This window comes from Takifugu flavidus, chromosome 3 (genome assembly GCF_003711565.1).
Source record: "Takifugu flavidus isolate HTHZ2018 chromosome 3, ASM371156v2, whole genome shotgun sequence".
NCBI lineage: Eukaryota > Metazoa > Chordata > Actinopteri > Tetraodontiformes > Tetraodontidae > Takifugu > Takifugu flavidus.
Window position 1 is genome coordinate 10,884,701 of NC_079522.1, and position 22,469 is coordinate 10,907,169.

At 42.1% G+C, this 22,469-nt stretch overlaps 3 protein-coding genes across 5 annotated transcripts; 1 reads left to right on the forward strand and 2 right to left on the reverse strand.

Moving 5' to 3' along the window:
- The first annotated feature begins 3,734 nt into the window (after positions 1–3,734).
- On the forward strand, positions 3,735–13,600 carry sh3yl1 (SH3 and SYLF domain containing 1). The gene is made up of 11 exons (XM_057027213.1): positions 3,735–3,885; positions 6,004–6,114; positions 6,362–6,475; positions 7,588–7,652; positions 8,506–8,618; positions 11,172–11,300; positions 11,383–11,527; positions 11,605–11,683; positions 11,765–11,830; positions 12,546–12,578; positions 12,753–13,600. Coding segments are annotated over exons 1-11 (1,065 nt in total). The 5' UTR covers positions 3,735–3,884; the 3' UTR covers positions 12,962–13,600.
- On the reverse strand, positions 13,584–19,106 carry LOC130522643 (solute carrier family 22 member 13). Of its 3 annotated transcripts, none has more exons than XM_057027211.1 (10): positions 18,694–19,106; positions 17,935–18,032; positions 17,686–17,840; positions 16,845–17,013; positions 16,663–16,765; positions 16,274–16,416; positions 15,288–15,499; positions 14,842–14,947; positions 14,527–14,772; positions 13,584–14,111 (listed from the first exon to the last, which is right to left on the reverse strand). In XM_057027211.1, the coding sequence occupies exons 1-10, from the start codon at positions 18,922–18,924 to the stop codon at positions 14,048–14,050; spliced, it is 1,527 nt and encodes a 508-aa protein (XP_056883191.1). In that variant the 5' UTR covers positions 18,925–19,106; the 3' UTR covers positions 13,584–14,047. The 3 variants fall into 3 exon arrangements, with proteins under 3 accessions (XP_056883191.1, XP_056883190.1, XP_056883192.1); XM_057027210.1 differs by having other exon boundaries at positions 14,842–14,950; positions 18,694–19,093; XM_057027212.1 differs by having other exon boundaries at positions 14,842–14,950; positions 17,935–18,028; positions 18,694–18,833.
- Positions 19,107–19,724: 618 nt separating this feature from the next.
- Positions 19,725–21,764, reverse strand: c3h1orf115 (chromosome 3 C1orf115 homolog). The gene is made up of 2 exons (XM_057027215.1): positions 21,361–21,764; positions 19,725–20,231 (listed from the first exon to the last, which is right to left on the reverse strand). Exons 1-2 carry the CDS (start codon positions 21,667–21,669, stop codon positions 20,091–20,093), a joined length of 450 nt encoding a protein of 149 aa, XP_056883195.1. The 5' UTR covers positions 21,670–21,764; the 3' UTR covers positions 19,725–20,090.
- Positions 21,765–22,469: the final 705 nt, after the last annotated feature.

Consider the following 22,469-nt stretch of genomic DNA (forward strand, 5'->3'; position numbering starts at 1 on the left):
GAGGACGGCGGGTGTGTTGTGGAAGGTAATGACTTACTTTTGCTGTGATGTGTTCTATCTGAATCTCAGCCAAATCTGCCGCGCTACTGTCAACACACACATTTTTGGGTTGTGCTTTAAATAAACACATTCTTTGAGAATACACCAGTGGATGCCCAACCAGTTTGTCTAGCAAGAGAAAACCAGTAAAAGACAGCCTGTGGGTGTGTTCAGATCAGAGCTATAACTGTGTGAGTGAGAGGTAAGAGATTGATCTGTCAAGAGTTACCATGGATTCTAAATCTGATTTTCATAGTTTTAGGGTATGAATATGTCACAAATTTATGTTATAACACCTGCTAGGATTAATAGTTTAAAGGGAAGAGAGTTGGAAGATGGCAACAAGAAACTTTTGTCAATCAGGTGAGACTCCACCTTTCAAAAAACATTGAGGCTGAATCCCAATTCTACCCCTTAGCACTAAGCCCTTCGTCTTACCGTTCCCCATTCATTTACCCCTTGTTCTTGGCAAGGGGAAGCGGTGAAAACCTTCTCTAAAGAAAAGAGACAGCACTTGACTATGTCAGCAGAATCAGCAAGTCACAAAGAAACAGTCGACATGCTGTTGTCAATCGCAATGTAATACATGTTACACATGATGTTATTTCTGTGCCTGTCCAGACAAGGCAATGATGACATAAAGTACATTTTATTGTATAAACTCTAAAGTTAATTTGCTATTGCTGTAGCTATTATTAGCAGTAGATTTCTAAAATGAACAATTTTAAAATAAAGCTGACCATTTCAAATGTGGCTAAATATTAACATGCATTAGAAAATGTTATGGATAAATAATTACCCTTAGTTACATTTACGGGCTTCCTTTTTTTCACCTATGCTCCGCCACATCAGTGGGTGCAGTATATCTTGGAACATTTTTCAACCTCTTTATTTTCTGCATTCACACGAGCTGAGCTGTGTGGGCTGCAGTGGGTCCCCAGAGCAGTGTGACACACTGTAGCTTCAACAAGGAGGTTACATTACACAATGTATTTCAAGTGATCTAACTTGTAATCGAGTGACGATTCCATGTCGAGAGGTTTTGGGAAGGGTTCCAAAAAGTTGTTATTTGGTTGATATCTTGATTCCTCCATGACTGTTGAACTCCATGTGCCTACAGCACTGGGGAAATGCAGCTTTACTTTCTCTGACTGAAGGTTTCAACAAATTTTAACACTATGCTTGGCGGTTGTTTTGACAGTTACACCCCTGATGAAAGAAAAACTGCTCTGGAGAACCTCCGTGGACTGGCCTTCTCCATAGAAGGACAAAAATAACAGGACTCAAGACAACTTAGAGTATTTCAGGGACTGAGATGACTTGCACAGTCCCAGTATGAATTGGAGGACTTCACTTCACAACGTATAGTACTTGACAAGGAATTTCCTTAAAAACAGTTTGTAGAGGAATATGAGGAGCAGATTTAAGGTCTGGGGAGTGTAGACCAATTACAGCACATTTCTCAAGGTTTTGTGAAGGTTCAATTTACGACACTTATAACGACAAACATAAATGGGTGAATTCTGAACCCGAGGCATGCACATACAAACACACACACATACACACAGAGGGAAAAGACATTAGGAAGATTAATAGCTGCAGCAAAACTAATGTTTATTTTGCAGAGCATTTAAAGAGAGGAGGAAGAAGGATTAACATGTGTAGTGAAGAAGAAAATGCATGAAAAACAAGAGAGAGTGGGGCAGTGATGTGAGATGAAAGGGAAATGATTGATAGGAGTGCAATTAAAACACAACTGTGAGCAGTAAAATAACATCTTTTAACTGTGTATTTATTTCATACTTTTGTAGCATGATATGATACATACCCGGTATTTAAGGGTAGGATTTTTACTCCACATCTGCCCATCTTGATCACCTCTGCAACAGCATTGTTTTTCTTTCTTTCTCCGTTAATCATTAGCTGACCTTTCGGAGGGGCCTGACCTCGGAATCAAAACGTCTGCACAAATCCATTTGTCTATCATTGATCACAGCTGTTACCAGTTTATCACTGGTCTTACAAAGGTGGAGCCAGCACTTTTTCACTGGGCTGTGTGTGGGAGGAAGTGGGCCACCAGGAGGAGATCGGCGAGTGTGAAAGGTCCACGGGGAGGGGGGGCTGGGAGCATAAATGGGAACAACATGAAATCCACACTACAGGAGCCCCACACCCATACCTGAATGACATGTCAGATCACAACACCAGTGTGTCACTGTGTCGCTTTACACTTCTGCAGGTACAGGTACTATGGTGCTCAGAATACAGTGAGCTCTACACCAAAAAGGAGCGTCTTAGGTCAGCTTTGGACTCTGCTTTCGTAAGTACACAGCCATGACTTCCAGTTTTTGCTTCTCCATGAATGTATGAGAGCAGACGATGCTTCCAAACCTGAAACTCTGCCATGAATGATTGAATGTGTTGATAAGAAGCCATGGAAGGATCAGATAAGAGCAGCTTTGGCAGCGGAGGTAAATCAATGGTGAGAGTCATAAATACTGTGCTGACAGCAGTTGGACCCTCCTTCAGTCTGAAGAAGAGCAGCACAGTGCAGCTGCAGAGGTCTGTGCCCCCCCGGACACTGGGAGCATCAGAGCCATTTGTTCTGGTGCCACCTGAACACCAACCGTGTCAACGAAAGCGTAGCGAGATTGTAGAAACACAAACACTGTCCACTGTCTGACTTTCTAAGGCACCGGCCTGGAAACACCAGTGTGTGTTCACAGTCTGTAATTGAACCCACGTTTCCCAAATAACTCAGTTGGCATTTTCAATAACCTATAAACAATAAAAAAATATATATATACAGTCTTAAATAAATCACAATAATCAGCAGCAGATGTGGTTACTGATACCGTTTGAGCCTCATCTTATGACACATTTTAAATGACTTACATCCTTTTCCATCAGTTTTTCCTCAGAAGTAAAGTTTATTATTATGCCGCATGTTTAGAGTAAAGTATTCATGAGATTTCTGGATTCTCCAAACACCTGACCTCTGAGCCTCACTGCGAGGTTTCTCAGAAATAAATTACATTTATATATATTTATAATTATGATTTGATCACATTATGCTGCGTGACATCACCGTTGTTCAATCGGTGTATTCCTCTGTTTTTCTCACATGACGTGACCTGATAGTTGAGAGCTGATAGTTCACAGGACGCAATATTGGAAGTTTTTTTGTATTTTGGGGGAACGAAACGCGAACATAATCAGAACATCCCGGCAACCAGAAATGTTAATGGGGGGACTTTGTCAAAGACAGGTCAGAAATAATTCCAGCTTCAGTCACTCTTGTTGGATACTTCAGAAAGCTGTTTGTAGCATATAAACAGAGGAAAAACAAAAACACTCATAATCATCATACTCAATTTAATTATAATACAATACAATACTTTTGCAGCATTAAGATAACATTACATCACCTACAGCACAAAACACGAGACAGAACAATGTGAGACACTGGACAAATATTCTCATATGACAACCACAAGACTAAGAACGCCATGTTAAACTGGTGGTGGTACATGAAAATGGGTGGATTGTATTGAAGGTGCATTGAAATGTCCCACTTGCATTCCAGTTTAGTGCTGTGCCTATTTAGAAAATGTGTACAGAACTGTGTACAGCAGAGAACTGTGCAAATTTGGGTACATTTGTGGGGTGGCAGCCAATCAGGACCCGAGGGAGGCGGGACGGAGAACGAGGAGGCGGCTTCCAGGACAGGTAAAGCGGAAGTGAAGTGACAGGGGACGGACTTGCGTCTCGAAACGCCGCTCACCTGTTCGCAGGTGGAAATTCTGAGCTAATTGAGAGACAGAAAGGAGGAAAAACAGGAGAACAGTAAGTGGAACGACCCTGAAAGTTTGTTGTCCGCGTTCTCGCGCCCCCGAGGCTGTGCGGTGTCCGCCTTCTCTTCCAGTCCGGCTGGATCCACCAGTTCTGCGTGGTTTCGGTTCGTTTGTAGCCGAGTCATGTTTGGAATCCCCCCTGCTAACATTAGAAGGAAAAGGCTTGAATCTGCGGCGAAACGCGTCAATGTTGGCTGAAACAGCAAAATGTCAGGTTAAATTTCCAGGAGCTGATCAGCTGTCGTGGGAATTATCACATTTCTGTTGACACCGGGGTACTGAGATAATGCTGTAATAATTGTTGCTGAAGTAGATGTTTTAAGGTGTCGGTGATAATGTGGATGAATTGGGAGACCCACCTGTTCTGTTATTTTTTTTTAAAATTACAATAGTTCTTCCGCTTTCACTCAACCACGTGACGTATCAATGACTTTTTAATTGCCTCCGTTTAGTACGAGATATAATAACTCTTCAATATACTTCTGCGTTCGTAACTACCAATAATGCTGTTAACCATCTAATTTTTTTAAAAGATGTGTTTTACTTTTGTTCAACGTGCATCTTTGTCACCATCATTAGTCTAATGGTTCCAAGCCTGTCTTGATCAGCTCCACAGCGACACTGTAAAACATCCCATGACCCAAACTATTCAAAAATATATTTTACACAAATGGGGGAAAATAACCTAAATAGTTGAAACTTCCCATGGTAATTGGAGTCAATTTACTATTTAAGTAAAACCATATTTAAATCTGTTGTGTTTTGAACAGCAAACAGAACCACTTCACCAAACTACTCGCTTCTTTTAAGGGAAGCGGAAAAAATTCAATGTCTGGAACAAAATCCTCAGTGAATGGGACCTCCTTGTTCACAACCATGGCCAAGAAGAAGCTTCTGTAGGCTGTAGACCACATAAAACTTATCACCATAAAAACAATCAAAATGGTCATGAATTCAAACTGAAAAGAACCCTCTGTTTGGGAGAGTGTAACCTCTGCTGTAAAATAATCGCCAGAACATCGCCAGAGCTTTTGATGTTCAGTATGATCGGAGAGATAAGGAGCTCCTGGAAGTGAGTGGGGCCTTAAAAGTAAATCGTGTTCACGTTCTCTTCCATCACCAACTCACCTCAATCGTGAGAAGGAAAAAAACAAAAATAAAACGCCGAACCCGTCGGGCAGATGGCAACAGATAATCAGAGCGTGTTTGTTGATGGCTCAGACTGCAGATTTCAAAGTTCTCAACCTTGATGAGCAGATTTCCAGTGACATTCCCATTAAGCTCAAGCTTTTGTGCCATCTTTTTTATGGTTAATCATCAAATGTTAGCATCAGAAGTGCTTCATAATAATCACTCTTCGTCTTCAACATTTAAGAATGTGGCATAGTCTCACATCCGTGCTCGGGGGGGAAAAAACCCCAGCAATGTTTGAGGTCAAGTGCCTGAATGCTAGTTTCATGTTTGAAGCCCTAAACCAGTAACAGCAGTGTGGGATGGTCGAGAACGGCCTCTGAAATATGCTGCCTGCTGCATCCAGCACATTCCTGACATGTGACACAACTCGGGCCGAGCATCGCACCATCAGCTCAGCCGCAAAATGCTAACAAAGTGCCCCTTGAGCCGCGAATGCTCCGTGCTGGCGCCTGAGCCTCGGCACTCGGAGTACAAATCCTGACAATAACGGAGCTTAAGGAGTTTTTAACAGCGGAAATGTTTGAGGGAATATTTAAATAGAGCCAAAAACTAAACACCGCAGGTGGTATCACTAGGGTTTTTTTAAGCTTTCCACAGATTTTAGTGATCAGCACCTGACCTCACGATGATCGTGTCAAGGAAAACCAGGACCAGGATCAAATAGGAGGACCCTCCTGTTGACGGTCACTCTAAAGGTTCAGAAATATGTGTTTGATGTTTGTTTATTTGTCCTTGGTTGCTCTCTGGTCCGCATCTAAATGTGTGCCTGAATCTACAAGAAGTCACGAAGAAACAACATTTTCCTTCCGTTCTTGACACAAGAGTTTTAGCTACAAACGGAAAGTATTGATTCCACCTCGGAGCAGTTCTGAAATTGTTTCAGCTTTAAGATAACTCGTCTCTCGCTTGTCGGCAGTGAGTAACCCGATCCCGTCCAATCTGAAGTCGGAGGCCAAGAAAGCCGCACGCATCCTGAGAGACTTCACCGAGATCTCCAACAGGAACGGACCCGACAAACTTATACCTGGTGAGAAAAATGAAGAAAAACAGAGGGGTTTTTTTGTATCTGAACTGTCGTGGGATTTACAAGTCTGGGGAATATAGTGGGATCCGTTTCCCTTTCGGAGCTGATTGACATCACCCCTGAAAATGTACATTATCTTCTTAAAAACTGAGATTTCCATCTCCGATGTGACCAGTCCCTTCAACCTACACACTAGCAATGGTGACCAATCGTAATGAAGAGGCCTGAATTTAATGACGTCTCTTTGCAGCCCATGTGATCGCCAAGGCGGAGGGTCTGGCCATCATCTCCGTCATCAAAGCCGGCTTCATGGTCACCGCGAGAGCAGGCAGTGGCATCGTGATCGCCAGACTGGCTGACAGACGTAAGACGACAGAGCAATACCAATGGTTCCTTTCATCCTGTTTACAGGCAGTTCGGGTCTTTATTCACTGTTTGAGAAAAACTGTCAGTGTTTCAGGGGTGTTTGTGTTGCTCACAACCAGCGAGTGCACATTGCCCAGAGGGACATGTGGCATGTACTCATAGTCATCTGATGTATTAATGTTAATTACTCAACTGGTCTGGACAACTCGGGCATTCCAGCAGTGGGATTTTCAGATAGCGGCAGGATCACAAGGGGAGAACTGAGCCTCCACTCGTGTCTCATCTGCCCCACGGTGCTGAACTGTTGTGGTTTTGTCCCCCCCCCCTTTTTTTTTTTTTTTTTTAAGACAACAGCTGGCCTTTCAACTGGATGCTAAATCCCCGCTTCAGTTAAAAACCAAAATATGAGTAGAACAGATGAGCTTTTTAAAAATATTCTTAGGAAAACATGCACTACCCCGTCTGCGGTTGTGTTCGGCCGTGATCGCATTTTGTCGAGGCCTGTTAACAAATCTCAGTCTTACTTAATTACTTGTAACATTAGAATAACTTTGTAATTGTTGGATTCAGCTCAGGTTGAAGCGAAACCGTCTTTGTTTTTACGCGGCGCTTTAATCTTTTTATCTGAGCATTTTATTTGTCTTTGAAATTACAGCGCTGATGTACTTGAAATGAAATAATCAAACTAGGCCAAAAATAATGGAGGCTGAAACAAAGCCCCCAGGACAAGGACCAGGAAGAGCTGGTAATTTAACACACTGGATAAGAATAAAGTAATCAAACTGTCACATGATGCATTTGTAATTCCCCTTGAGTGACGCGTGAAGGCAACTTTAATATAGAGATTGGTGGAAAATTAAAGCCATGCTTGCAAACTGAACTGTTAGCGAGGTAGAAATTGAAATCTGAGCTTATTTTTTATCTTAAACGACCTCCGAGCTGGCAGCGGGCTCGCGTTTCTTGATTTGCGTCGTTCCTGGAAGTTATTTACACACGTGACTGTCATTTAGCAGGTGACGAAGAGCTAAAGTGATGCACCACATTTAGCTTTTGACGCTGTTGGCGTAGCTGTGAGTAACTGACATCTTCATGCCTGACATCTCCGAGCAGGCTGGTCGGCACCTTCGGCCATCGGCATCGCTGGTCTGGGAGGAGGCTTTGAGATTGGGGTGGAGGTAAGTGTTGATTAGAGAAGTCACTATTTTCATTTCTTTATAAACAGTGGAACGTGGTGACTCGGCTATACCTTCTAGACCAGGGGTGGGCAACCCGTGGCTCTCGAGCATGCGGCTCTTTAGTGCCGCCCTAGTGGCTCCCGGGAGCTTTTTCAAAAATATGAAAATGGAAAACGTTGGTGCGAATATATTTTTTGTTTTTATATAATTTCTGTAAGAGAAAAAACATGACATTCTTAATGCTGTAAAAATGCGTATAATGAATATCGAATTTCAACATCCGTCAAGATTTACATCGACACACGTTTGTTTCAGCTCGGCGTGGTGCCAGACAGGAGGCTGTTGCAAACAAAGGGGCGGGTGTGTCATGGGCCATGGCTACCACAGGGAAAAAGAAAAAGATAGCTGAGGAGAACAAAGGATTCAACAGTTCTAGGACCAAATTATTTGGCAATTAAACTTAAGGCACCATCGTACAACAGTGCTCATTGGTGCGTCATTCTCTCCAGGATGCGCTGCAGGGAAAATAAACATTTAATCATGAATGCTCATTATGTATTTGTGGCCAACTTATAATATAGCTAAAATAGACACTTTCAGCATGCGTTGACGATATTTTACGGCTTTTAATGTTTTGCGGCTCCAGACAGATTTGTTTTGTTTTTCTGGTCCAATATAGCTCTTTCAACATTTTGGGTTGCCGACCCCTGTTCTAGCCGCTGGCAGTTGTATTTAACTAATGAGAAAGTTGTTTTTTTAACCCTCGTTGTGACCTTCCAGCATAAGAAACTCTTTCTAGGTCTTTGCTGCTGAAAGCTTTAATTCATTAAATATTTTTCTGTCGCTTTCTTAGGTGTCAGATCTGGTCATCATCCTGAACCAGCGCAGAGCCATCGAGGCCTTCACCAAGGGGGGGAACCTGACACTGGGGGGGAACCTGACTGTCGCTGTGGGACCTGTAGGCAGGTCAGCACATCTACCATCAGTCTCTTTCATGGGTTTTCCTTTCTTCGTTAAACATTTTACTGAGTAAATTATTAACTGTGGATTTTGAAGCCTGAAGCGTCCTAATGCTTCCAAACCAGTTGGGTGTCTCTTAGCAACATCCCTTGATTATTTGTGTTCATTAGATGTGTGAGAGTGTGAAAAGGCCAGGGCGGTGTCCGTAGAGTTTAACTGGTTTTAGCGGAACTATTTTTATTTTTGCCAGCAAGTGAGGGGGTGTGGCCAGGTGAAGGCTCTGGAAACAAAAGCATTTAAAACTTTGATTCTCATTTGTGATTTAACTCCAAAATTTTAACTCCTTCTCTTCCTCATATTTACATGAACATTTCAAGGTGACTACAGGAATAAATAACAGAGAAATAAAGGAAAGTAAACTGAAAATGTCGAGTTTGAACCTAAAGACGTACAGTAGATGTAACCCAGCTGGCAGCTTGAGCACACATGAAATAAAATGGATAAAAAACCCCATCAGAACATGAAAAGAGCATCCATTTTCCACTTTCAGGCCGAGCTCGAGGCACCGAGTGCCTTTATAGATCCACGTAATCAAGTGTGTCTTTTTCAGGAAGGTCAGGCATTTTTAACATGCAGTTCAATGGTGAACGGGGCGTCTACAACAGTAATAAAGCTCAGAGGCCAGTGGTCGACTGTAGTTGAGTACTGTGGCCTGCTGGGTGATGTACACACCATCGCCATAATCAAGTACTGGCAGAAAAGAAGCTGATATCAGAAGCTTGTGAGCTCAGAGAGAGAAACGTGGTTTATGCAAAACTTTTTGAATCCAGTGACTGTGCTGCGCTTCCTTAAAGATTCATGACTGAAGAAGATTCAGGATGCTGCTGGGTGATTCTTAAAAATCCTACAGATGATTGCAGACTACTTTTTCAGTCCAGTTACAGAGAAGGATATCAGTTGAAACAGAAGCGCATGACGGCACCACTGTAACTGTCTGTTTGCAAGTTGGTATGAAATGGGAAAAAATGTTTCGAATGAAACTTCCTCAAAGCCCCTAGAAGGAACCTGATTGGTTGGTTGGAACAGTCTCTACTCAGAGAAGGAGCGCCTTCTAGTGGAGCATGTGTGCCAATGTGAAACTGAACTATTATTGCCTTTCTCAGGGGTTTGGACTCTTTGAGGATTTCCACCTTTCTGAAAGTAAAATGGTCGGTGGGATGGATATAAAGATATAGGCAATAGTTTTTTTTGTTATTTTTAACCATTTTTATTTTAGCTCTCAAAACAGTTAAGGTTTTGTTTGTATTTTACATTACTGTTTGAGAAAACTTTGAATATGATTAACTTTTAAAGCAGCCTACAGTCAATCTCAGTTAATGAGTGGAGAGCTGTGAACTATGTGATTAGGCAGAACTATGCTTTCACATGGCTTCTCCTGTCACTGCTCGCATATGTATCAACCAGAGCTGAGTTTATTAAAATCAATATGATTCTTAATACGAGCTCTATCACCCCATGGAGATACCTGCTGAACAACGAACTGAATGAACTCCATGACTCCTCTGAAGCCTCTGGTTCCTCTGTGTTTGCCTCCTGACCCAGGCTGTTTTATATTCTCATTCTTTTCCACACTTTTGTGATCACTTTTTTTTTCTTTTTTGCTACCATACATGTCTGGCTCACAGGTGAATCTTAGCAAGACTGACAGCGCTTTCTATTGGTGTCGAGATCTGCATTCTCTAGCGATAGTGACACGGCAACATAACTGTGTCTCGTTGGTCAACGAGAAGCTCATTCCAGATAGGTGGAGTCAGCGCCAGCAAACAACCATCAGAGCTTTTTTCATCGCAATAGAAATCACCCAACAAGGATTTTCAAATATACACAACATAGATTTAGTATTGATGTGTGTGTGTGGCAGCCAGGTATTGAACATTTATGTTAATACGGAACAAAGTGTTGCATTTAATTGCCAAATTTTATGGAATGGGGGAAACCTGTGTTTATTCCCAGTTCCAAGAAAGCATGATTGTAGAGCAGAGTCTCATCCCAACCTGCACTTTCTTATTCAAACAGTGATAATTAGTTTATAAAACAACACACCTCCAGGTATCCAGAAACATTTGGCTCAAATCTCCACTGCTGTTGCCAAGCAGCGGAGTGTTGTGTTGACAGCACGGGTATGTGGTTCAGCTGATCAGATGGTATCACAAACATGGATCAAGAAACAGAAAACCACTCGTGATGATGGGCTTGTGTTTGTGCTTTTCAGTTTGGGCTCAGGCCCAGTTCTCCTCCCACTGACCTTTATGGAGTGAAGCCTTAACTCTTTGAGCTTGGAATGTAGCACAGTTGTTTGCGTAGATTAGGTTTCCTGCCAACATCACACGAGCAAGACGGAGCAGAAAGGTTCTGCGGTCATGGTAATCGTTCTTTTGTGGGATTTTATGACAGTATTTGGACAGCATTGATAGCAGATTTACCTGCAGTTTTTGAATCTGTATTTATTTATTTTTTTGTATATGTAGGGTTCGTAGATTAACAACACTGTCTTTGCAGGAATGTCGAGGCCGATGTTGCTCTTCGAAGCACAGCAGCGGTCTTCACGTACTGTCGATCCAGAGGTTTGTTTGCCGGCATTTCCCTGGAAGGGTCTTACCTGATCGAACGCAAAGACACCAACAGGAAGTGGGTCTGACAGCAGTCCGTCACTGCATTTAAGTCAACTCGTAGGCCGTGGCCTCCACGTCTGGGTGTTTCTGATCCGCAGGTTCTACTCCAGAGACGTACGTGCATCAGGTATTTTAAACGGAGACGTGGAGCCACCACACGAGTGTTCTGATCTTTACCACGTCTTGGAGAAATACACCGAGGCCTACACGGCCGACTGGACTAGCAAGAATATGCGTCCCAAGGTAACAGAGGCCATTATAGAAATAAATTCCTGTGGTCCAGGAGACAATTGATGCAGTGTTTTGTTTTGTCCTTCCAGTCTTCTGGTCCTCCATCCAGACCTCCAGCCCCTCCTCAGCAGAGAGCATCAGCCTGCTACAAGCCACCAGCAGCGAACGGTGACAGTGATGCCTTTCTAAATGCGACCATTTGCTGCTTCTGATGATGCTAAAAGTGCTTGACTATTTTTATGAGTTTAGATGTGACTACTGGAAGGAAAAACGCCCTCTACCCGAGTGTCTCAATCTACAAGTCTGATACCTCGAGTAAGTTCTCAACAGGACTGTTTTAGTTCTATTAATGTTTTACAAACAAGTCTTTTATAGTATTATTAACCTGTTAATAATTACATTTTACACCCTGAGCAGGCCTGTAGTTTATGTGATGAAGTTAAAATGGAAACACTCAAAGGAAAACTGACGAAAGTTAAAAAAAAGTATAATTTCAACATTTGTTTTCTTAAACTGTGTCTATGTGAAATTGTAACATTTAGCAAGAATATGGGAAATTCACTTTTTTTCTCAAAACAAATTGCCAACTCAAAACCTTAAATTAAAAAATGAATCGTGGGAATTTTAAATGATGAAAGGTAAAGAGATTTAAAAATTACAGGATTGGACTGTTCCTTTAAACATTTAAAACAAAACCCCGAGCGTCTTTGAGTATGAGGGTTTGGGGGATTTAGCTCCCTCTAGTGTTCATATATTTAAGCCGAATGCAAATACAGGCAGAATTCCGTTCCGATCTTAGATTATTAATGATGGTGTAATCTGATTAGTGCCACTCATTTTCCAATTCTTTTCATTACTCAAATTAGCCTGTTCATATTAAACATCATCATGAGCGTTCAGGGCCTGCAGCAATGTGTCAAATCCAAAATATTTCCAATTTATCAATTTTCCATCTTGTGAAAGTTACTTGGGGCCTATTTTTTGCAGATTAACTGTTTTTTAAAGTTTTAATTCTGTTGTGTCATTTCAGGTCAGTTTGCCTCCAGGAACTCTCAAAACTTGGGTACAAAACCTAAATTCAAACATATTTGAGTCGTGGTAGTGCTTTCGCTGCTGTTTGCTTCAGTGTTTGACGGGAGGAGGATGATAAATGGTTTCAGAGTCATTGAGGTTTGATAGCTGGTGAAGGTATGTAGAAGCTTGTGAGGAAATTAACACTCAATTTATATTCCTCCAGAGGACAGACCAGCAGTCTGTGGAGCCACTGGACAGCTGGTTGTCACGGCAACCCACCCGTTCACTGGGCAACAGCCCGGAGACCTGAGCTTCGCCCCCGGTGACCGCATCACAGTCATCACCAGGACAGACACCCAGAACGACTGGTGGGAGGGACAGCTGGCTGACGGGAGGGTCGGCATCTTTCCCGCCAACTTTGTCACTTTCTGACGTTTGATCTGAAATATAAAAAAAAAAAAAACAGAATGAGGATTGAAGTTTACTAACTTTATTATTCTCTTAAATTGCAAACACCAACCAGACCATGCTGCCAGCTGACTTTTCTAGGTTATTTAAGTTATTTGGGAAGAAAAAGATGTGTATATGGGATATTTCAAGGTGTTTAGTGCTTAATTATGAAGTTGTGAGTGAAAGTGATTCTTTGATTTGATTCTTTATATTGATTCAGAAGAAGTCTTTATAAACTTTTGCTTGAGCGACAAAGGTTGTAAATTTTTTAAAAATGTGTTTTTAACTTAAATTGCCAATTTTCATTTTTTTGGACCTTTAGTCTTGACTTAAAGGAACTTTAAAGGTGGGCCGATACTGTTTTGGTTTGTTTCATCTTTTTCTGGAATTGATTGTTGGGGAAACAACATTTAAGTTACCTAAAACTGACTTTCTCTTTTCAAACTTCATTTTTACTCCACAAATATAATTGAAGCACAACATGAACCATCTGGTTTATTTTAGTTTTGGTATGTCAAAGGATTTGGTCTAAGTTGTTACTTTGATTTATGAAAATGTTTTTTTGGTTGTCTATATATTTGTAAGGGGATAATGAATAAACAAATTTTCTATTTAAACAGAGATATATTTTTTTAATTTAAATCACATCACATCCTTATTCACATCATCATGATTGTTATCAAACCTGCTCCCTCAGGTTGGACAAACCCAATTCATTGAATCTTTGTGTTAATTATTGTTACATCATGTCCTATATCCGAGGATCCCATATCCTCCTCCAGGTTGTGGTTTAATCGTGTGTCTTGTGCAAGTGTGAAAATAATTAACAAAACTAATTTGGCAAAGAAACCTGCTTAATCAGCAGTTGCACTGCAGGGGGTGCTGACACTGCAATTGCCGAACAAAACCATTTCATTTAATACTCTATACAGTTAATTAGTATGGGTGACGCCCACTTTCTAACAGCAATGACTTTTTGAAAAATAAAATGGGAACTTTAAACTCGGACGGGTGTTTGAAAATCTGAATCATGTTATTTCCTGTCGTTCTCAGTTGCTGGACGGCTGTTCATAAAAGCCCAGTATGGGGTGTTTTCGCCTCACTCCTCTCTGGATGGAGGCTGTCTTTCTCCCTGGAAGTAGAAGGGGGGGCAAAAATGAAAAGTCTTTTCAAAATAATCAACACAGACTGAAAGAAATGTGACTTTCCTGTTTGATTAACAGTTTTTGTTGCAACATGATTAAAACGTTGCTTCACAGCATTGTGTATATTGATCTTTCCTTTCCATCAAGAGAGGTCATTCAAGTTAAACACTTTAAGCTTATTAGCTTTGGATATTGGAGTATAATTGTAATGCCAAATAAGTGACAACCCAGGTGATGAATTAAATAATACCAACGGCTACTGACTGAAGACTAAACATCACGGTAATATTCCATCCTAAATTCTCTGTTTTATGACCAAAGCCAAAAGGGGGCTCCGTTTCCCCGAGATTGACTGGAGGAGACCAGACTGAAGGGATCTAACAAATATAATATACTTTTCACCTGACAGATGGTACACACGCTGGAAGGATGGGGAGTGACTGCCTGTCACAGTCCTCCACCGAATCAGGAAGTTGGGTACCACTCGTTTCTGGCAGCATCAGACACAGCCCTGAGCCTATGATTGGGCCGCTGCTGTACACCACCAAAGCAGCCACTGAGATCATTCCATGTGGGTGTGTGAACAAGAGGGAGTTGGCCAGACAGCCACTACGAAAACTGAGGTTAACCAGGGAGACGCAGCGCTGTCTGGATCAAAAAGAGGGGGTGAACAGGATGTGATGTCAGCAGGCTAAACGTCTTGTATATTAAGCGTACCTGATCACAGTGGGAAACAGCTCGATACTGTACAGCACGGTGATGAAGGAGGCACCCAGAATGCAAAGTTTGCCCAAAAGAGCCACACTCAAAACCAGTTTTGGCTCAGCTGCAAAAGAAAACTGATCCATAACCTGTCATCATGTGTTTTTGGTCTACAAACATTAGTAAATTCAATATCTACAGTTAGAATAACAGTAGGTTTCTGTTGATCATATTCCTCTGGAGAGTAAATTATGATGCTGATAATACACTGCTGTTTGCATCTAAAGCCAATTAACAGCTAATTATCGATGCTGTTGGGGTAAACTGACCCTTATTCAGCAAATAGCATATTTTTACCATTCTGTTAATGAAGCAAATCATAATTTAGAGAATACAATTCCAGTATTCTCGAACAACATCCTTTAACTTCCAAGCTATCGATACTTGCAGCTGGAGCTCACTGTTGTATCTTGAAAGGAGCAGGGTCAGAAAGCAGGCCGCCCCACTCAGGAACAGAGTCAACATCGTGAGTGGACGACGTCCCATGCGAATCAACGGGAGCAGCAGGCAGGGGATCTCTGACAGGCCAGAGAAGAACTGAGCCACGAACACATCGACGCTGAAGGAACCGATGTTCATGCAGATTCCGTAATATGTCAGAGCTGTTGCTGCGCTGCAGAATCCAAGAGGAGAGACCAATGTTTCTAAGATGTCAGGAAATCAGAGCAATTTTACACAATAATCAATGTGTGCCAGCATTCTATTGGATTTCAAGCAGCAGATAATAAGTCTCATTCAGGGAGGAATTCAGTGGCTGGAACATTGGTCGTCTCACATCTCTAAAACACAAACTAGCAGTGATGATATTGACAGAAGCTGGCCTGATCTTCAGAATATTGTCTGAGGATATTATCTAATTTCTAATAAGAGCATCAGGGTGGTGCAGTGTGGTGGGTGGAATGCTTTTCTGCGTGGCGTTTGCATGTTATCCTCGTGTCTACAAGGTTTTTCTTGGAGACAAGCAAATTTTTGACTCTACACTGATCTCAGGTGTGAAAAAGAATGTGAGTGGTTGTTTGCCCTGTTTTAGCCTTCCAATGGGCTGGCAACTTGTCCTGGGGGTACCCCACCTCTCGCCCAAAGGCAGCTGGACCAGGCTGCAGCCCCCTGTGACCCCACTCAGGGATGAAGAAGGCAAAGATAGATGGACGAAATGTAGGCAGGGCTGCTTCTAATGTATGATTCATGGCTTGGAGACAGTGGTCAAAGGGCAAGTTGTGTGTGTCTTGGATGTTAAACAACAGCCAAGGGTCAGTACAATATTGACAGGCTTAAGACACATTTTTGTTGATTTTTGAAATTGTCGACTTGTTATTATCTGCAGGCCTGAAAGTCTAAATTTATTTAACGATTGTTGCACGTTTCTTCTGTCTTTATTACTCTGAACCTCAGGTAGCTCATGATGAGCAGTCGCAACAGAACCGTTGGGTGTTTGAAGTGAAAGTAATCGCACGAGGCGAGGTCTCCAGGAAGCCTCTTCTCCTGGACTTCACTGGCCTTCTGCAAGCTGGACCTGGCTGAATCCAAAACCTGCATTTAGACACATAGAGACACTTTTGGCTCATGCTCTTTACAAGAAGGCCGCAAAAGGTAACGTGTCGCCAACATTTTGAAAGCAGGATAACTCAAAGTGAAGTCTCTTTTTTTGAAGTATTTTGAGGAATTTCTTGCAGGACGACAAATAATCAAAATAACGCGGGACTCATCTAAATAACTTGAGTCAGTGACTCAGAAACAACACGTGCTAAAGGTGGAATCAAGTGATTGCATCGTTACCAGGTCTAGAAAATGTTTATCTTCCGGGCTGTTGTTCCGGTAACGCTCCAGAATATCCATTCTCTTTTTTAACAACAACCAGCGTGGAGACTCTGGGATCGAACTTAAAAGGCAAACAAAAACAATTGTTTTCTTTTTCAGTGCAAATAAATAAAATAAAGAAAGGCGGTGTGCACACATACAAGAAAAGTGGCAGACAGGCAAGCTGAGGCAGAGACATGGAGAGGTGTAGTTTGGTCAAGGTGGGGCTGAGCCAGGCCAGCAGAGCTGTGGCCATCGTACCAATGCTGAAGCAGCATGGTAGGAAGGCCGATGGCCAAAGCCGGGCCTCAGGGTGTGCCCACTCCACCGCTGCAACACAAAGTACAATTGTTGTGATCAAGGTAACTTAGTGTAAACAAGTAAAATTAATGATTTCCATGGAATCAGTTCTGTTCCAGGATGGGGAACCAATCATTTTGACCTCTGCCCTGTCTTCTAAGATAAGATAAGATAAGATAAGATAAGATAAGATAAGATAAGATAGATAAGATAAGATAAGATAAGATAAGATAAGATAAGATAAGATCAATTTTATTGATCCCACATTGAGGAAATTCACATGTTACAGTAGTAGCCAGTGGTACACAACACTAAAAGAAAAACTACTGTATTATGTTCTGTACATTACTATGTACATTATACATTATATACAGAGGGGAAATTATATACAGAAGGGAATATTATACTATATGAAGAAAAATAAAAGTGCAAATAAGAGTGGAATTGTGGCATTTACAGATTGCACAATATGTTGCAAATATGTTGTAAATATGCATAGAAAAGAAAAACAATATAAGAAATTATCTGAAAATATATAATATAAGAAAATATCTGAGTCACATGTTCTTTATCATGTTTTTCACGATGGTCTAGCAGAACGTAACAAAGACAACCATCAACCAAGGTTGCAGGTGGAGAAAATGATATGATATGAAAAGTTATCTTAAACTAAAACAATAATGTTGACAAGTCAGTTGTTACCAAGACTGAAGGAGCTCGTGGTGAGACAACAGAAGCAGACACCGGTCACGCAGCGAAGCCCGAGGTAGAGGAGTGGCTGAGGAAGCATGGCAGGCAGAAGGACGCAAATACTGTCCGCGCAAAGACACACCAGCATCAGCGGGCGCTTACCATACCTGCACTAACGAGAAACATCATCCACCGGTGATGTACAACGGCTGAGGGAACTAGCTGAGAAGTGAAGCCCTGCAGGAGCGACGGGGGGAATACCTGTCAGAAATGGCTCCTCCAAACAGAGACCCCAGCAGCATCCCAACCATGAAAAGTGTCTGGCTGCAGGACAGCCAGTCTACCCAACCACATGCTGACTGACACAAACAGAGACAGGCTGTTATCAAAAGTGTGTATCGACCTGCACAACCCAAAAGTGACACTATTAATGGAAAAAAATGGAAAAGGGAAAGCATTACTTCTTGAGTACCAAAATGCTCATTCTAATGGTAAAGTGGGGCCATTTTGGCTGGTTCTCACAACTTTAAAGGACGGTTTGAGGGTTAAGACCTGGCAGAATTGGGTTGAGGTGAAGGCTCAGGGGATTCGGCCTCGGCTTGCAGGAGAGATGACTAAGGCATTATGTCTGTTAATGTCCTCACAAACAGAGAAATATGCTGTTTCCTACAATCTTCAGAAAATTGAAATTGATTGAAAGTTGTGAATTGATCAGTGTCTTTCTAAGGAACGTCCTGTTGGTTTTGTCCTCAGTTGAGACTTAAAGCTGTTGCACACGGACAACGAATACATTTTCATTTTGTTTATAGACCAAAACAATCAAATTGCTCAATTGAAAATGTAATTTGCCAGGTTCCAACTAAGTCAGGGTGTTTATTCGTATGATTTAAATCAAAGTCTTAAAGCAAATTGAGAAATCTTAATTGGGACCACTCACAAAGTTTTAACAATTTAAGGTTTCAAGTCAAATAAATTTGCCAAAGGTTAGACACATCTGAGCTTTTATAAGTTGTCGCTCACGTTTTGGATCCCATTCTTCATCCACCAATCGGCATCACCTTCCGCGGGCCACGGCTGGTCACTATCCGCCCCTGGCAGGAGGGATCCGTTCGTGACCGTGAGGTTGCTGTGGCGACAGCTAGTGGCGAAAATGGCATCCGTGAAAATGTCCAAAAAGAAGATCAGAGGATTTAATAAAAACAAGAGAGCCAGACGCCAGTAGACAGAGCGCTGCAGCGGCGCCAGGTACATGTCGGCTGTGATTGGAAGAGGGAAAAATCAAACGTGTCGGGGTCCAGGTAAAAACCTAAAGAGCTTCAGGAGCTCCTCATGTCATTGCTTCAGCTCTGTTTGTTTGGTTTAACAGCTGCTGCTGTCAGGCACAGAGTGGTCAAGCAGACAAACACTGACACAAACAGAAAGGCTCCTGTTTAAATCTGACCTCTGAAGTTTTGGCCCTGCCCTCTCCCTGTTTACGTATCTTTTCACCGCAACAGCGCCATCTTCAGCCCTGCTTTATGACGTTTAGCTTCAAAACTGCTCATGCCGGGTTAATATTTCTGACACGTTCAACCATTTGATTGCGATTCCATTTTTCATTAAACTCTTCAGACTACAATGATAAACAATGCTAATTTAATGCACCTAATCCAGTTTTAGTAACCTTTAACATAATTCCTGCTGTAAGATTGTAATTCAGGAATAATTAGTTAATTTGCACCCAGGTTTTAGTGATATGTAACTCACTATGCTGGACTAAGTCATGTCATCATCATTGTCAAGATATTTTATTAAAATGAATCAAAAGTGCTGTCCACGATGAAATCCTGCAGGATTACTGCAAAACTGTTCTATTCCACCTGATACTGCTCATTATCACGTGAAACCAGATGTTGACATCTGACAGAGGTGAACAGTGAATGAGAGGTTTAAGGACCCTCGACATGAGATGTGTGTGTGGTTGTCTGATCTACTGTATTAAAGTGTGGCCGGATATTAGCTTAGCCGCGAGCTAAGCTTCTCAGCCGGCGCTGTGGAAAGGATAAAGTCGCTTGTTTGTCCAACAAAAATTCAATCTTTATTGAGAAAAGGGGTTAGGGTGAAGGGTGAAAGGTCAGAGTGAGGGTTAGAGGCTTTTCTATGACTGTGCAGAAATTGGGAATGACACAGCAATAATGGGAATGCTTGCTCTGAAAACCTCCACTGTGAATGTTAGTATTAAAAATATTTTGAAAGTAATATTATTTTATTCTGAAATGTTCAAAGCAAAGATTTTAAACTTAAAAGTCTTTCGTATAAAAGGTATTTGTGCAATGTAGACATTCCGGACATCCCAAAGGACAGTTTGTACATTATTTATCTGTGTTTGTGCCTTCGGCGGACGTCCTTAAACGCATCTTCTGGTTGTCCATATCCCATCACGCCACATTTCCGTTCGTTTGGAAGACTCCCGTCGCAACGGTGGACATTGCGTAGACAGGGGTGGCATAAGGGGAAGCCGTGTTCTGTAAACCCACCACCAAACAGCGCCAGCAGAAACGCAGCGCCTTCCCCACGTTCTGAAAATACAAATCACTTTATCCACTCAGGCATTTTTTAAGGATAAATAGAATTATTTTACATCTAACTAGAGAGGGGTGTCAAGGGACCAACTATATTCTAAAAACATAAAGTAACACAGCCCACTTAGGTTGCCCAGATCTGTTGCTCTGACTGAAGCAGGATAAATCATTGACACAACTGCAATGGAGCGTAAAAATGATCGGCTACATTCGGAAAATATTTCTTCATGGAAGTCGAGGAAAGGTGTGTGAGGGTGAGACTGCTGAGGTGACGGTGTGTATTGTGCGACATCTCTGAAACCAGAACATCAGCTCTATGGATCCCCAATGGTGCAGAGCATTAAAGAGCACGGCAACAAATGAGGGCAAACCCTGTCAGGTGCTGGAGATACTTTGACAGGAGAGACACAGGAAGACCTCTATGGTAACAGGAAGTGAGGTTTAAGTTGTTAATATCCTCCACCGATCCATCTGGACCAGGAGAGCCCGGCCATGATGCGCCAGACACAGCTACAAAAACTGTTGGAGCACGAGGGCCGCAGAGAATTTCAAGCCTTGCTTTGACGTTATGCTGACCACAAAGGTCTGGAGGTGAAGCTGCGGCAGTGTTGATCGCCTTAACCCTCCGAACAACACGCCACCAGACGAGGGCCAGCTTGTCCCACAACTGTATGTTCACAACCAAGCGTTGAGCATGAAGCTCCGTCAGTTAGAAAAGGTCCAATGTGCTTTTCCGAAGGCTGACGAAGGCAAAAAAAGAGGTCGTTTTCTGCATCTTCAATAGTTTTATCAAATTGTTTGGGCTCTGCGTCAATCCCTCGGGGTCAGAGGTCAACACCAGTGTGCTGAGTCAATGTTTAACCGCCTTTTATTTTGTAGTTTTCACTCATGTCCCAACCGTCTCACAAAAACAGGAAATATTTTGGACGGGAGACAAAATTGTGATGATTTTACACAAATAGTTCTATTTGAATTGAAGTATAAGTAAGCATATGTTTAAGTAGTGGAAAACAGACATACTGAAGTCTACATTCTTGTTTTATGCATTTTAGATTTATCATTTAGAAAACTGTATGATGGCCAACTGGCTGAAGTCTTGACGTCAGCTGACATTCAGTCTTCCTACCTTCCTGTATTTCTTGTAGCGTTGCTTCTTTTTCCTCTTCTTCTCCTCCTTCCTCTTCCTCTTCTCCTCCGCTGACTCCTCGATATCCTGCTCCACCTCCTCGATCAGAGGCTCGTATCGGTCTGGCAGAATGGAGAAGTAAACTTCTTTGGAGCATTTCTGTTTGCTTGCAGTCGAACCTGCGGCCTCCTGCTTCGTCTGTGCTCCCATTCTGCCGTCCTCCTCCACAGCTCCACGGCGTTCCTCTGGTTTATCCTCTGACCTCCTTGTTGTCTGGCAGGAGGAACTTTGGAGCGAGGAGGAGTCCATTTTTATTAGTAGCCTGGAGCTCCCAACACAGGAAACTCTCCAACATAGAACACTGAAAACAAAACAGGATTAGTTAAAGAATGTGGATGCGGTTCAAATGAGATCCCTGAACCTTTTGCAGCATTTTTGTATTCTGTTTGTTTAACAGAATAAACACTGCTGAGTCAACACCCAAAACAAGAAAAACACGTCAAAGTCTGCTTGAAACCCTTTTTAGATACTTTTTGACTTTGAAATGAGCTGAACTTTGATAACAGGATGAGATATTATCGGTCGCCTGACTTTACCCAGACTGAGAACAGAAGCGACACCAGACGAGTACGCGACCAAGCTAACATCTCTGTGAGGCCACAATTGAAAGTACAGTATATTTAAACTGAAGATTCGTGTCATAGTGAGCAGAGGCTGTAATGGGTGTTCCTGATGGTGTGATACTGTACGATTGTTTGGTGACATGGTGACATTTACATTTAGGCAGAGGTACTCGTTAGCCTAGCAGCAAGCCCCTCAGTGGGAAGGGTGCAAGTACAAGTTTGCAAAATGCTCTTAGTTTGGCATAAATATGATAAATATTTATGATAAATACAACATTAATGCTCCACAGAGGTGATGGCAATAGATTTTTTCCCTTCTTAATCAGACAGGAGCTAATGAGAGCTAATTAATATCAACTGTGTGGGTAAATGTGTACCTCTGCAGAACTGCAGGTATCCACAAGAGGGTGCTAAAATACACGGATTCAATCACAGCTTTGTCACGTTGAGCTAATCATCTAACACAAATCAACAAACTACGTTGTT

Bases quoted from the DNA above. Each gene is read 5' to 3' on its own strand.
- sh3yl1 (XM_057027213.1), top strand. The intron at 11,831-12,545 runs GTAAGTTCTCAA...GTGTCATTTCAG, and splicing joins CTACAAGTCTGATACCTCGA to GTCAGTTTGCCTCCAGGAAC. The intron at 12,579-12,752 runs GTACAAAACCTA...ATATTCCTCCAG, and splicing joins CAGGAACTCTCAAAACTTGG to AGGACAGACCAGCAGTCTGT.
- LOC130522643 (XM_057027210.1), bottom strand. From the start codon at position 18,924: ATGTACCTGGCGCCGCTGCAGCGCTCTGTCTACTGGCGTCTGGCTCTC. The intron at 18,033-18,693 runs GTGAGCGACAAC...TGTTTGTGTCAG, and splicing joins TGAAGAATGGGATCCAAAAC to TCAGCATGTGGTTGGGTAGA. The intron at 15,500-16,273 runs GTTCAGAGTAAT...TGGATTCTGCAG, and splicing joins CTCATCATGAGCTACCTGAG to CGCAGCAACAGCTCTGACAT.
- c3h1orf115 (XM_057027215.1), bottom strand. From the start codon at position 21,669: ATGGACTCCTCCTCGCTCCAAAGTTCCTCCTGCCAGACAACAAGGAGG. The intron at 20,232-21,360 runs GTAGGAAGACTG...TTGTATTTTCAG, and splicing joins GCTACAAGAAATACAGGAAG to AACGTGGGGAAGGCGCTGCG.